Source organism: Vigna angularis, chromosome 3 (genome assembly GCF_016808095.1).
Source record: "Vigna angularis cultivar LongXiaoDou No.4 chromosome 3, ASM1680809v1, whole genome shotgun sequence".
Classification (NCBI taxonomy): domain Eukaryota; kingdom Viridiplantae; phylum Streptophyta; class Magnoliopsida; order Fabales; family Fabaceae; genus Vigna; species Vigna angularis.
This window is the reverse complement of record NC_068972.1, coordinates 7,718,403-7,733,238: the sequence shown is the minus strand read 5'-3', so window position 1 is coordinate 7,733,238 and position 14,836 is coordinate 7,718,403. Positions and strand designations below refer to the sequence as shown.

The following is a 14,836-nucleotide window of genomic DNA, read 5'->3' as shown; positions in this document are numbered from 1 at the left end:
TTTTCATAACTACGTACATGAAACTTAGATCAAGTTATCAATTGATTTTTTGATTTTTTTAAATAAATTTAACTTTTTGCTTATTTTAAAATTTAAAATTTTATGTTTGAAAAGAATAAAACATTATTTTATAATCTATGTACATAATGGTATACTAAATTAGTGTTGTCAAAATAGATAATCCGCCTTAACCTGACCCAACTCACCACGGGTTAAACAGGTTAACGCACTCGCTCATTTAATTATATTTTTAATTCAAATCTAAATAAATGTCACACTAACAATTCAAACATAATAAAAGAAAAGTATTATATATAATTTTTGTACCACTTCTCCATTTATAATATTAGAGTCTTGAATAATTGATAAATTTATAATATTTTTCTCTCTTCAAAACATCCTCTTCTTTATCAGCATCTATAATATAATAAAAAAAATGCTAACTAATAATATTGAAACAAAAAATAATAAATAATTAAATTAAATTAGGTGGGTTAGTGAGCCAACCCGACTCATCACGGATTCAACTCGGTGAGCCGGGTTGAAAACTAGCCCGCATAAAAAAGTTACATTTTTCTTCAAACCCAACCTGGCTTAAACCCGTGGTGAGTTGGGTTAGCTTGCAAGTTACAATCCATTTTGAGAACACTAATAGTAATCTTAATGAAAATTACATAATAATTTGACGGGTGTTACTCCCTCCACCACCCCAAGTGCTCCTGCACCTCCCCAATATTTTCTTTTATTCCAAAAATACTCTATACATTCCCATTATTTTCTTTTATTCCAAAAATACCCTACATCTCCCCACTATATTCAACAATCTTTCTCTTTCCACATTAATGGAGCATTCACATGGCTCAGATTTAAACTTGTGATATATTGCAAAATTTTATTTATACTTTCCCTTAAATAAGTTTGATTTAATCTTATTTTCACGGTTCAATATATTTTTTTTCTTCTTCAAATTACTTAATAAATGGTAAAATTTTGTTCTAAATTTCTAGAAAAATGTTTATATATATGTGTGTTTTTTTTTACATTTAATATCTATAATTTTTAACATTATGTTATGTTTTAACTTATCAACATGTTTGACTCAAATAACTTGAATAAAGTATTTAATTTATTAGATAAATAATATAAAAATATTATTAAATACTTAAAATATAAAAGAAAAGTTATTTGTTAAAGATTTGGAATTTATTTAGTTCTTTCCTCATTATAAAGTTAGTATATAATAATAATAATAATATATTATTTACTATTAATATTATTATGTTTATTATTTTGTATTTGCATCTAACTTTTAAGTTTATAAAATGGAAGTGGTAGAAGCACTAATATTGAAGTTTCCTCTTAATTTTATATTTTGCAATATATCACAAGTTTAAATCTAAGCCATATGAATGCTCCATTAATGCAGGGAGAGAAAGAGAAAGATTGTTGATGATAGTGCGGGTATGTGTAGGGTATTTTTAGAATAAAAGAAAATATAAGAGATGTATAAAGTATGTTTTGAATAAAAAAAATAGTGGAAAGGTGAAGAAACACTTAGGGTGGTGGACGAAGCAACACCCTAATTTGACTATTGCTTTGATAAAACTATCTATTAAGAAAATTTGCATCTTTATCATAATCATAATGTATAAAAGAATACATTATTTTGGTCTAATTAAAGTTTCACATGTTTCTCATTAATAAAATTATTATAATAATAAATTAACCAATTTAGTTTTTATTGATAAAAATATAATATAAGTGATTTAATATTTTATTTGTATATATTTATTTAAATTTTTTTCATAAAATATGTATTTAATTATATTTTGTTGTGAAAAAATCTATTTAATATTATTGTATGAATATATGTATATTCAATACAAGAGAGATTAATCTCATACATATTATATTTAACATGGTGGCAAAGTTAAGTTATTTTATAAATAAATGTTTGTTATCTTTGTGCGGCCAACAACAACCTCGTCTATTTGTATGTATCAGTTTGATAAAAATGTTAGATATATTATTTTTATCTTTTATATTTAGTTTATTTGTTATTGTTCCTTAATTGTATAGTAAACTTATCAATATTTCTTATATCATAAATAAATTACATTATATGTATATTCAACCCAAGGGAGATTAATCACATACATAGTTTTATTATACTGAACATGATACCAGAGTCAAATTCCTTTATCATTGCACCCGCTGTTGCCGATAGCAGCTCCGTTGTAGTTGGAGTTTCAGTTTTGATCGATAATCACACAGTTTTGATTGTCTCGACCATACGACCATCCTGTCATCACCAACGTCTTTCTCAAAGCTCCTACACATTTTCAGTGTCTTTCGAACTCCCTTTTTTGTCACGCATGGTGATTGTCTCGTCTCCTCTTAAACAATTGCTCAAAATTTTCAGATTGTTTTTTTTTCTCTCTTTCAGATTCACAGTTCATGATCGCCTTGAGTTACATACAAAATGTGAACATGAACTGAAAGTAAATAATAATATTTTTAAGTGAATACAAACAAAAAGAAAAATAACTATATTTTGTAAAATATAAATTTCATCAGGATTAATGTGATTATTTATAATTTATATTATTTAATAATTTTTAATACATGACAAATAATTGACTTATAATTGACTTATATGAAAAACACCTATACTTAGATGCAAGTATGTTTGTTTTATTTTATGATGATAAAAAATAAAACGTATTTCTTTTCTAATAAATATAATTATATTCTTTTAAATAATTATAAAATAAATCATTTTTATAATTTTGACTTAGATCATTTTTAAAAATTGATTGAGTTTAAAAAAAATATCAATTCTAAATCTTAAAATTGTATATCATTACAAGTTTTTTTATTAATATCATAAATAAACACGATTAAAAAGTAAACATGATAATAATTATTAATATAGAAAATTATAAAATATTTTTTAATTTTAAAAAGTTACAATTATATGTTATGTAGAGAAAATTATTATTTATTTTTGGTTCTTTTTTGTAAATAATAAATTTAATATATTGAGTTATTTTAATAAATATAAAATTAGTAAAAAATTGTGAATCTTAAAAAGTGGTTATAAATGTTTATTAATAAATGTATACTTTGTTGTAAAGCATCAGTATGGAAAACTTCTACTACATTGTGGATGATTTTGGTAGATCAGTTTTTTTTTTTCCTGTTATCATTTAAGCCACAGTTTTATGGATTTTTTTTAAATCTATATAATTTACTTTATTTAGAATCATTCCAGTATTTCTTAAAAAATGTTTACTTATCAAATAGAATGAAATTCATATACATGAAACAGTAGATTCAAACAGTAAATCATCAACAATTTAATAAGTACCAAAATATATGTAAACAACAATGGAATATGTTTATCATTTTTGTATTATTTTGTCTATTTAACTTTCTACTTTATTTGTTGGGAATCTAAAATTTGATAGAAATGTTGGAAATCTAACATTTAATAGAAATGAGAAAGTAGAGCAGTATATAAAGATAAAAGACATTTAACCCATTATCTTAAGATTTTAGATAAAGAGTGATGTTGATTCTTTATATAGTTGTCTTAGATATTATTAGTGTTTGTGTAACTCACAGGAAACTCCTTCTTCGATAAATTCAACCGTGGTATCAGAATAGTGTCGATCTCTTATATAGTTGATTCAGATATTACTAATATTTGTGTAACTCAACCCACCACATATAATCATACATAATACATAATAATAATAATAATAATAATAATAATAATAATAATAATAATAATAATAATAATAATAATAATAGGAAGGAAGCTGAGAATTAATTTTATACTAATACATTATATATATTACATATAAAACCCCACCTTAAAACTTGACAGAATCTTAGTAAACAAATTAACTAAGAATATGTTTATATTATAAATTTGTTTTAGTTATAGTTTTTGTTCAGTTTAGTTGATGGAAAAGATGTAGATGTTGGGAAGAAGAAAGACAGATATGAAGGTGAAAGAGGTGGTGTGTATGGTTAAAAAGCTGACTTTGCAAGGAGAATGAATAAAGCTTTAGTGAACAAGTTGGGCATGGAATATTTATGATTATTATTGTTAGTTGGAAAAGCAACATTTTTTTATATGGGAGAAGGTTAAAGCGTCATAGCCAGGTTGGAACTTCTCTTTTCTCTATTTCCTTCCAATCTTCTTTTTATTCTTTTTAAACACCTAAGATTTCTTCCCTGCAAAAGATCAATTCTTATACAAATAAAGTACACTCTCTCTCGTTTAATTACTTTTTTTTCTTCAAAACTTAATTTTATAAAATCATAATTTTAACCAATTATCTTCATTCACTTCCATTTTTTTATTCAGAACGATTGAATTTGTTTTATCATATTTGTACACCTGTTTAAGGAAATTTGATTATTTTTAATTATTCTCTTCTTTTGTACCAGTTCTGACAAAATTATAGAAATTATTTTCGCCCCTTGGCACACACTATACAAAATGAATTTTGAATTACAATTTATCATATAATTAAAAATATTATCACAACTTACATAATCTTTTATGAATACTCATATTTAAAAATAATAAGAATATATTATTATATTTTAATGAATAAGTGAACAATTTTTAGGGATCGAGAGATCTTCTTAGAGACAAACCAAACTCTATTACATAACAGTGATGATGTAACCGAGGTAATAATTTCTTAATTACTGGCTTATAGTTTAGTGTTCAACACTAAGATTATCAGAAAAATTTTACTGTACAAAATCATTTTTAATTTTTTCTTATTTACAGAAATATTTAAACGAGTTTTATTACCTATTAGTCTCATGATTTTCAACTATAAGGATATTTTGCACTCATAACTATACGACAACAAATAATATTTAAATAAATAAGAATTTAGCATGATTCAACTGACTAGTATTACTTATAAATAAGGAAACTCATTGCTTAAAATAAACATAGTGAGTAAGAGGTTATCATAACAAAATTATCCTCATAATAAAAATATTTATATCAGTTTTGATTAATTTTTAGACAAAAATAAACATTTTAATACCGATTAAAATTACTTAAGAATAACAATTTCATTTAAGTGAAAGAAAGTGACTATTACCACAAAATGAGGACAGTCAGTGGATTTTACTTGATTTTAACCCATTAAAATAAGTTATAATTTTTAAAATAAATTAAAGTTGAAAATTATCGAAAGGGGTTCATGAAATTATATTCTGACACAGAAGATGACAAAATTTCACTGAATAATATTTTGGTTAAATGTAACATTTTGTCTTTTGGTTTTGTCCGGAGTGCCCTTGAGTAACCTAACTCCTTGAAAAAGAAAGGAGTGGTGTGGTGGGGAGTATATCAATCTCAATCAGAAGCGTTGGATCATGCCACTGAATCCGGGACCCACCACATGCTGACGTGTCCAGAGTAAATTTGGCAAGTGAATATCTAAAAATGAGTTCGCAGTCACACCCACAGAGAATGACGTGAGAAGATGAAATCAAACCAAAATAAAAACAAGACAAACCTATTAAAACAATATTTCTTGCATTTTTGGTATTTTTATTTTTCAAATTACTATATTTTTTACACTATTAATAAAACTCAATAAGTATTAGATCTCACTAGAGAATTCTTACAAATATTTCTTTTATCTTATGACAATGTATTGAAGCTAACCTTTTAGTAATATATGTATGTTAAATGATTATCTTTCTTAATTTTATATTTTTAGTGAATTTTTTTACCAATAAAAGGGTGTTGGTCAAGATTTAGCATATTTGATTGAATATGATATGTGATTCATTTGTAAAACTTAGCACGAATTTGTTCCAGTGAAAAAGAAATGTAAGAAAATGTTTTTTTTATTATTTTAAAATACATTTGAGATTTAATTTTTCTGTGAAGAAGTAAGCAAGTCTAATAAATTTGGTAAATAAAAAGTGAAAGGTGTTTTCAATAAAAAAAGGTTGTCTAAGAAATATGCTATTTCTAAATTAACAGTAAGTTTTACTGTAGTTTATAACAAATTGATTTAATAATCATCCAATTATAAAAAAGTGTCTAATGAAAAGAGAGTGGAAGATTAAAAAAAAGGGCTTGTTGAAAAATTAGATTTCATAATTATTTTTCACTTGGATTTGGCTTGAATACAATACATTATAGCCGCGCACACTCACTCCAAATTTTCTTTTCATTTCCCCCAAAACATTCCTCAGTGCAAATCCAAAATTCCAAACTCGGAAACCGCCATCTCTGGAAACCCAATCACTCCCTTTTCTCTCTCTTCTTTTTCTTTTCAGTGAAGCTTTTCCATCGCATTCCAGACCGAGCCCACAAATTTTGACCCTCTCTCCGATTCTGTGGAGCGTGAATGGGAGTAAGATGAACACTTCCCACTCCCACCTCTCCAACTCTTTCCTCACCTAGTGTGCCAGCCAAGAAGGATCCTTCATGGCTGCAAAGCGCGTGTACCAAGTTTGGAAAGGAAGTAATGTAAAGTTTGCTTCTTGTCCTCTTCTTCGTTGCAATTTTAGCTTTTTATGCCATCTGGGTATGCTCTGGTTCGCGGCTCTTTGATTCGCTTGGTGCTAAAGGCTTTGAATTTCTCGGGTAGTTTTGGTTGCAGGAATGTCGAGTTGGAGCTGGATTTTTTTTTGTGTTTTTTACTTGGAGCATGTTTTATTTTGAAAATTAAAAGTTGGACGTGCGTTGAAAGTTGAGCTAGTACTGGGGTTGGGGTGGGTTATGTGTTATTTTCTGGTGGGACTGTACAACTTAAAATGCTGAGCTGTGTGTGCGTGATTACAGTTAGTTTTCAACTCCATTGTTTGATTTATGATTATTTAAGGGCAAAGGTATCTGCTGCAATACTTTTAATATTGCGTCTTATTAATTATTTGTAAGTGTTAGGCTCAATTAGCCTGCTTTGACTTTTGGGGAAATAATTTATGAAGTGCAAAATTTGGCCTTCATCCCCTCAAAAATTTTTACTATTTTTTTTCCTCAGGCTGTGTTTTTAGTTTTAGGGTGAAAATAAAGGTAGAATTAAACACAATAGTGAGTTTGGGCTTTTGATCCCCTTCCAATGTGTATCTTTGAATGATACTATGATAGTTTTGCTTAAAAAAAAAATAATGAAGTAATTTAAGACCTTGGATTGAAATCATTGAGTAGCACCTTTTCTTCTCTTATTTATGTTTTCTCGGTTTGTCTAAGAAGGATGAAATTTATTTCAAATAATTTTTTGTGATTCTGTCCTCTGAATAGAGTTGTCACGAAAGATTTTTTAATCCTCTCGGGAAAGTGACTCCTGGGGAAAGATAAATTGTAAAGTTGATGTATAGATTATTGATCGGGTTAAATTAGAATGTGGGATGGACCACTTGAGCAGCACAGACAGATGTCTACTATTCCCATGTTTGGTGTGATATGAGTGGTTTGGGGTAGAATAAGTTCTGGAAGGATGAGAAATATTATGTGGTTATTACCAGCTTATGGCCATTCTTCCAAGGTCAAAGTAATTACTTTTAAGATAAGATGAAATTGATGTCCCCATTCCTTGCTCTCGCATGAAGTAGTTGTCTGTACAGCTATTGGCTGTTACATTACTTTTTTTTTATAATGGATGATGGCTGGTAATATTGATGGTATTGTAAAGTGTAAGATTGATGTTACATAATGATTGCAGCTCCATTATATCAATTATTCTATTCTGCAGCCTACAAGAGGTCATCTGACAGGTGATAAGCAAAGGACGATTATGTTTCATCATGTTTTTGGTGCTTATTTGTTTTACGTAAAAGGTGTAAAATAGGATGAGAAACAAGAGAGATAAATGACCTTCAAAGTTTGCATAATATTTGTTATGAGATGATCATGGACACATTCATCAAATGGTAGCTGGACTATTGAAGTTCATAAAGAAATAGAGGCGTGTAGCCATAAATATGCCAAAATAATCTGATAATACTATAGATGGCCAATTCTGTGGTACACCTGCCGAATGGTCTCTGGCTTTTCTCTTTATATGCCCTGAAGGTTTTGAAAGGCACAAAAAGTGTGAAATTTTATGGTATTCTGTGTATTTGTTTGCCACGAAATGCCATCTAGATCATCTCTTTTCCTTTTACAGTTGTAGGATAGGATTGTGCCTGTGATGGTGCTTGGTTAATGGCTGGTTCAAGGGATCGATCATTTGTTTACTAAAGTGTTGGAACACATTGCATTTTTGGGCCAGTTTGCCTCGTTGGGATCTTTATGTTTTTGATAGGACAGGAGGATTCATTATTCTCCTGTCTAATGTATGGTATTGACCTCTTGAAATGATGTATCATTCTGCTATTATGGGATTCATTTGTCTATCAAAAGTTTTAGTTTTTTCACGAACTATTTTTCTACAATTTTTTAACTTTTACTGTACTTTGTAGTTAATACTTTTCTCATGATCTTCTGCAGAAATTCATATGCGGAGGGAGGTTGGTATTTGGGCCAGACGCTAGGTCCCTGTTTGTCACCTTGTTGCTGATTATTGTTCCACTTATAATCTTTTGTGTATGTGTAGCAAGGCATCTCAGGCATGAATTTTCTCCATATAATTCTGGATATGCTATTTTAGCAGTGGCTATTCTTTTTACTATTCATGTAAGTTCAGCTAATTTTTTATTTTATTGTTCGTTTTTTATTTTTTTTTTATTTTTTTTTATCTTTTTGTATACATAGTTTTAGCTTGGTCTATTTTAAGTTCCGAAGTCCAAATTTAGTGCAAGCTACCACAACGAAAAACATACTTTTGACTGTTCACCACGTATGCTGTCCATCTTCCTGTATACCTCTTATGAGCCAGTACCGAGAACTGCAGAAGTGTGCTTCGTTAAACTAAATCACTGACATAAACTCAACTCATCATGTATCCATGTTTTTTTTCCCTAATAGTTTTTAATTTGCTAGATAAAAGTTCAAAGCTGTTTGGTTTAATGGTAATAGCATTTCACTATTAAGAAATTGATTTTCTCTACTGATTCCATATAGCGTGTCACTATATAATCTCACAGCCTATGTTTTTAGGTTCTGGCGGTTCTCTTTCTTACTTCCTCTGGTGATCCGGGCATTGTTCCAAGGAATTCTCATCCACCGGAAGAAGAGTTTCGTTATGATTCTTCTGTCTCTGCTGATGTTGGGGGAGCTGGACGGCAAACACCAACTCTCCAGTTCTCTCGAACCAAAGAAGTTGTAGTCAACGGCATTGCTGTAAGGGTGAAATATTGTGAGACTTGTATGCTGTATCGTCCTCCTCGTTGCTCACACTGCTCCATTTGCAATAACTGTGTTGAGCGTTTTGATCACCATTGCCCCTGGGTGGGCCAGTGCATTGGTCTGGTATGAAAGTTGACAGCATGACCTCTTGATTTTATGATACCATTTTTCTTATTTATCGGAGGGTGCTATTTACTTGTTTTCTTTGTTCTGATGTATTTGTTGGCCTTTTCTCCAATGTGCAGAGGAACTATCGTTACTTCTTTATGTTTGTTTCTTCAGCAACTATTCTGTGCATCTATGTGTTTTCCCTCTCAGCTCTTTACATCAAGGTTCTGATGGATAATTATGACGGCACAGTTTGGAAGGCAATGAAAGAATCCCCTGCATCTGTGATACTAATGGCTTATTGTTTCATCTCTCTGTGGTTTGTTGGTGGATTAACTGGTTTTCATTTATATCTCATAGGCACAAATCAGGTCAGTCAATTTTTTTTGACATTTGTTGTTAACATTCTCATGGATTAGTGTACCTTTAGATTAGTTTGTTAACTCTGAATAAAGAAAGTTAAAAGGGATGATCTTGATGGTACTAATTCCACCCCACTTTATCAAAAATCTTCTATTGTTATTTCCGGAGTGTTCTTGTGTTACACGATTATCTTTACCAACTGGGTCAGTGTCTCTTGTGTTGCAGACTACCTATGAAAACTTCCGGTACAGAGCTGACAGCAGGATCAATGTTTTTAACCGGGGTTGTTTGAATAATTTTCTGGAAATGTTTTGCACTAAAGTAAAGCCCTCAAGGAACAATTTCAGGGCATTTGCCAGAGAGGAGGTACCAAGGCCATTGGCTCCTATCATTGCACGGCCTCGTGACCCAGATGACGGCTTGGGTGGAGATCGGCGCCCAAAGGTTGAAGATGATCTTGACATTGGTGAAGACCTATTGAAGATATCACAGCGCAGGAACATTGAAGAACTTGACGAGGAGATTCGAGACAGAGGGAGCAATGGAGCACCCCACCATACATCTGAACCTGACTCAATTTTGTCCTCAGATCATCGAGCTCCCACCATTCGATCAGATGCTAGGCACTCAAGTTGGGACAGGAGTGGAAACTGGGAAATTGCCCAAGAGGTTCTTGCCAATTCAAATGTCACAGAAAGCAGAAACTATTCAAAGGAAATGCGCCAGTGAGGAGTTGTGGTTTGTCTCTTGCAATATTTTTAATGGCATCAATCAACCATATATGATGTGGGGTTCCTTGGATACTAAAGATGGAAAAGAAAGATTGGAACTTGGTATAAAAACTTAGCCTACCTTTTTTTGTGGTAACCCTAGTTCATTGGGAAAGCATATAAATGCGTGCATGTAATTTGTTTGAGACCCACTGTCCTTTTTTTATCCCTTTTTTCCTTATTTTTAACAGTCCAATATATGGATCTCATCTTTCCCTGGTTTTATTCTTTGTGTAAATAACCAGTTATGATACTGAAAAAGCTTCTCTACATATACTGCATTTTAGGTACGGTAAAACTGGACCCTTTGATGTTGTAAGTGCTTTTACCTTGCCATTGACGTGATTGTGAGTGATTTTTTATTGTTCAACGTGTCTTAACATTCGGCCTTAGAATCTCTATTGCCCATGTGGTTTTTTCATATTGGTGCATTGCTCAAGAGCCATTTTCAATCTTAATAAATTATGTTGATCAGGACTTGACTTGGGACCTGCATAGATTTCGAGAGAGCAGTTGCTCCTTCCACTACCATCGAATACTCTCTGTATCATCTCATACTAATTTTGTCTTTCTCTAAAACGGATGTCAACATTCGTTTCATTTTCAACTGATGTTGACATCTGTCTGTTCACATATTTTATATTTTAATTTATTGTTTTTATTTAAAAAAAAAAAAAATCTTCAACGGATATGGCGACATCCGTTAACGGATTGCCACATCCGTTTTAATAAATTTTTTAAAACTATTTAGATTATTATTTAAATAATAATATATAAATTAAATTAATAATAATTATTTTATTAAATAAAATAAAATTAATTCATAAATAATTAAATAATAATTTTAAATTAATTAAATAATATTTATATATTAATTTAAAATATAATAAATTAAAAACTAGAAATTTAAAAAGAAAAAATTTCATAAAATTTCATGGATGCTGCCACGTCCGTTTTAATAAATTTTTAAAAACTATTTTATTATTTAAATAATAACACATAAATTAAATTAATAATAATTATTTTATTAAATAAAATAAAATTAATTTATAATTAATTAAATAATAAATTTAAAAAAATTAAATAATATTTATATATTAATTTAAAATATAATAAAATAAAAAACTAAAAACTTTAAAAAGAAAAAAACTTTACGGTTGTTACCACGTACGTATCCGTTTTAATAAATTTTTAAAAAATATTTTAATTATTATTTAAAATAATAATACATAAATTAAATTAATAATAATTATTTTATTAAATAAAATAAAATTAATTTATAAATAATTAAGTAATAATTTTTAAAAAAATTAAATAATGTTTATATATTAATTTAAAAGCTTAAAAAAACTAAAAACTTAAAAAAATAAAAAAAACTAAACGGATTAAGAATTTTTTCTTCAACAGATGTCGACATCCTTTCAAGAGAAAAAGAGAAGATGTAGGATATTTTAAAATATAAAAAATAGTTTTAGAATTTAAAAAAATATGAGGGTGCAGCGAGTAACCCTCTTTCGAGAGTTAGGTCCGAAGATTCTCGAGCCTCTGTACTTGGGCTCGCATTTTTTTCTTTCGGTTGTTGTTTCCTGCACCCTATCATTTCCTTTCTTCACTCTATTAATATATTTCATTTCCACTTTTGTCCTTATTTGAAAGTTACTTCTGGAAAGTTAATCCGGAAATAGAAAATATATTTCAGAAATTTGTTTCAGAAAAGAAAAATATGTTTCTAGATTTTTCTTTTTCGATTTTCGTTTCCGGGACTGACTTTCGGAATTCACCTAAAACCGTCGTCACCTTATATATACGAAGAGAAAATATATAACAGAAAAAAATAAAAATAAAAACTGTTTGATGAACAAAATTTTACCATAGTCACTTTATTAGTTAGTGAATTTAACTAGTTTGTAAAGTTGAATTAAAAGTTGAACCAAAAGCTAAGCATTATATCTTTTATAGTACGAATTTGTTATATGACTTTTTTTAGCTTAATTAAGCACGGTAAGGAGTGGTTGTAGGTTCCTAAAAACAGGTAGCGTTAACCTAAATTAGAATTAAAGACAATATAAATATTCCAATTGATGTTGAACAAAGTACTCACTCCCCCACACCAAACCCTAAGGGACCAATAAATAAAGCAACCCCATCACAAAATGAGTTCCTCAACACGTTGCTTTGTTGTGGCCTTGTGTCTGGTGATGATTTCCTATTCTCCCATGGCAGCAAAGGGTGAACAAGGGTTGGCCGAACAGATCTGCATGGAAAGCTTCGAAGACAAGGAGGGGTGTTTGGCGCTGCTAAAGCAAGCCGATCCTAAGATCGTGAGTGCAAAAAGCTTCCAAGATCTGGCAGAGGCAACCCTAGAGTGGGCTGTGAGCAAGGGATCAGAGGGTCAAGCCTTCCTGAAGGAGTTGGCTCAGGTGGACAATAGTCCAGCCATAGTGCAATGTGCGAATTTCGATTACGATGGGGTGGTTGAATCTTTCAAGAGCGCCTTAGGAGAGTTGAAAGATGATCCTGAAACCGCTAGCTATGATGCGAAAGTTGCTGGTGACGGACCTGATTGTTGTGACAGAGGTTTGGCTTCAGCAAATATTAACAACCCTGCCATTGCCGCTCTTAACCGCCAAATACTCCTCCTCAGCAGCTTGGCCTTCAATGCCGTCAGTAAATGCGGTGATTAAGTGAATTCGCCACCATGCTCAAGCCAAAGTGTGGGCTGTTGCTATATATATATATTTTTTGGTGTGGGGGAGTGCAAGTCATTAATCAAATTAAACTTGTTGCTTCTACTCAATCTTTGCTTTATATTTACAGACACACGGCTAAACTGAATTTAAATACAAAGCAACATAATTAAGAAAATAACATTTTTAGAAGGATTAGAAATAACTGTTTATCAGAAAATAAACCCCGACACGATAACAAGCAAAAACAAAATTAAAGATTTTTTTTAATAATATATGAAGAGAAAGTGAGTAAAAACAAAATTCCTTGACTTAATAAAATAAAGTCTTCTTTTTATCAGGAAGTATATTTATATGAGAGCACCTGGCACAAAGTCTATAGTTAATCGTATCTTGATGATAACGTTGGTTTAAGAAATAATGACGAGTAGCATTGTTTATACCAAATTTTTATATATCAAAAGATAAACATTTTCTTAATATTGAATAAAATATTACGTTATCAAATCATTTTTTTTATAAAAATTAAAACAATTAAAATATTGTATTATGAAATATTAAATATTAAAAAGAAAGGATTTTTTTCTTCAATGTTAGATATTAATAAATAACTTTTAATTATATAAATATTTATAAGAATATGAAATAACAATTGAATGAAAGTAAAATAATTATATAAAAGAATGAAAAGTTATCAAATGTGTGCATCTAAAAAATTACAAAATTAAATACTAAAAGATAATTCATATAAATTTTTTATATTATCTAATAAAAGTGTTTTAATAGTTTAATTTAAAATAAAGACATGTACGAAATATACTATTCAATATGGACCTTTTTCATCAAAATTGAAAACGAATTGGAATAATACATACGAAACTAGTTCATTTACAATCCTTATATACAAAGACACATCATCGTTCTAAGTTATGAAAAGATTAAATATTTTTTCTGTCAATTCTATACTAAAATTTTAACTGACATTTATTATGATCAAATATGTTTTCTCCTCTGTAAATCAACAATACAGATATTAATATATAAGGATGGTAAAATAGATCTTATTCCGCGCTCCCAAAATTTGTACGAGTACATAGAGGTTTTCAATTTGTTTGCTATATTTTTAATTAAAGTTAAAATAAAAATAGTTTCAAATATTTTTTTTATTATTATATGAAGATGTAAATGTGTCATGACGATAATAATTTTAGTTAATTCATTCAATAAAGATATGAATTAATTAAGTAAAATAATAAAAAATATTTATATGCTTTAATTTGATATATATATATATATATATATATATATATATATATATATATATATATATATATATATATATATATATATAAATTTAAAAAAAAAATGACGGAACGATTAAATTTTCAACCCGTTTTATTACTGCTGGTAAAATTAAAACAGGTCAGACTAACTTATTTTAACATCCCTAAACCTCTACACGCTTAAGAGTTGGACTGATCAAAATAAATAAATTGGACTTAGGTTTTATAAATTACTAAACTTAAACAAATTGAACTATTTTCAAAATCTTGATTCTATTAACTCTCAAAAATCTTTTTTATTTTTCAATTGAGTAAAACTATTCTCAACATATTTTCAAT

General features: G+C 29.1%; 2 protein-coding genes across 4 annotated transcripts; both read left to right on the top strand.

The window, feature by feature from the left end:
* Positions 1 to 6,207: 6,207 nt before the first annotated feature.
* Positions 6,208 to 10,825, top strand: LOC108326419 (protein S-acyltransferase 8). Of its 3 annotated transcripts, none has more exons than XM_052874113.1 (6): positions 6,208 to 6,526; positions 8,166 to 8,339; positions 8,489 to 8,674; positions 9,098 to 9,409; positions 9,532 to 9,765; positions 9,983 to 10,825. In XM_052874113.1, the coding sequence occupies exons 2-6, from the start codon at positions 8,337 to 8,339 to the stop codon at positions 10,484 to 10,486; spliced, it is 1,239 nt and encodes a 412-aa protein (XP_052730073.1). In that variant the 5' UTR covers positions 6,208 to 6,526; positions 8,166 to 8,336; the 3' UTR covers positions 10,487 to 10,825. The 3 variants fall into 3 exon arrangements, with proteins under 3 accessions (XP_052730073.1, XP_017415409.1, XP_052730074.1); XM_052874114.1 differs by lacking the exons at positions 6,208 to 6,526; positions 8,166 to 8,339 and adding an exon at positions 6,559 to 6,584 and having other exon boundaries at positions 8,489 to 8,508; positions 8,595 to 8,674; XM_017559920.2 differs by lacking the exon at positions 8,166 to 8,339 and having other exon boundaries at positions 6,209 to 6,526.
* A 1,780-nt stretch (positions 10,826 to 12,605) lies between these two features.
* Positions 12,606 to 13,324, top strand: LOC108325768 (uncharacterized). The gene has a single exon (XM_017558856.2). It carries the CDS (start codon positions 12,681 to 12,683, stop codon positions 13,209 to 13,211), a length of 531 nt encoding a protein of 176 aa, XP_017414345.1. The 5' UTR covers positions 12,606 to 12,680; the 3' UTR covers positions 13,212 to 13,324.
* Positions 13,325 to 14,836: the final 1,512 nt, after the last annotated feature.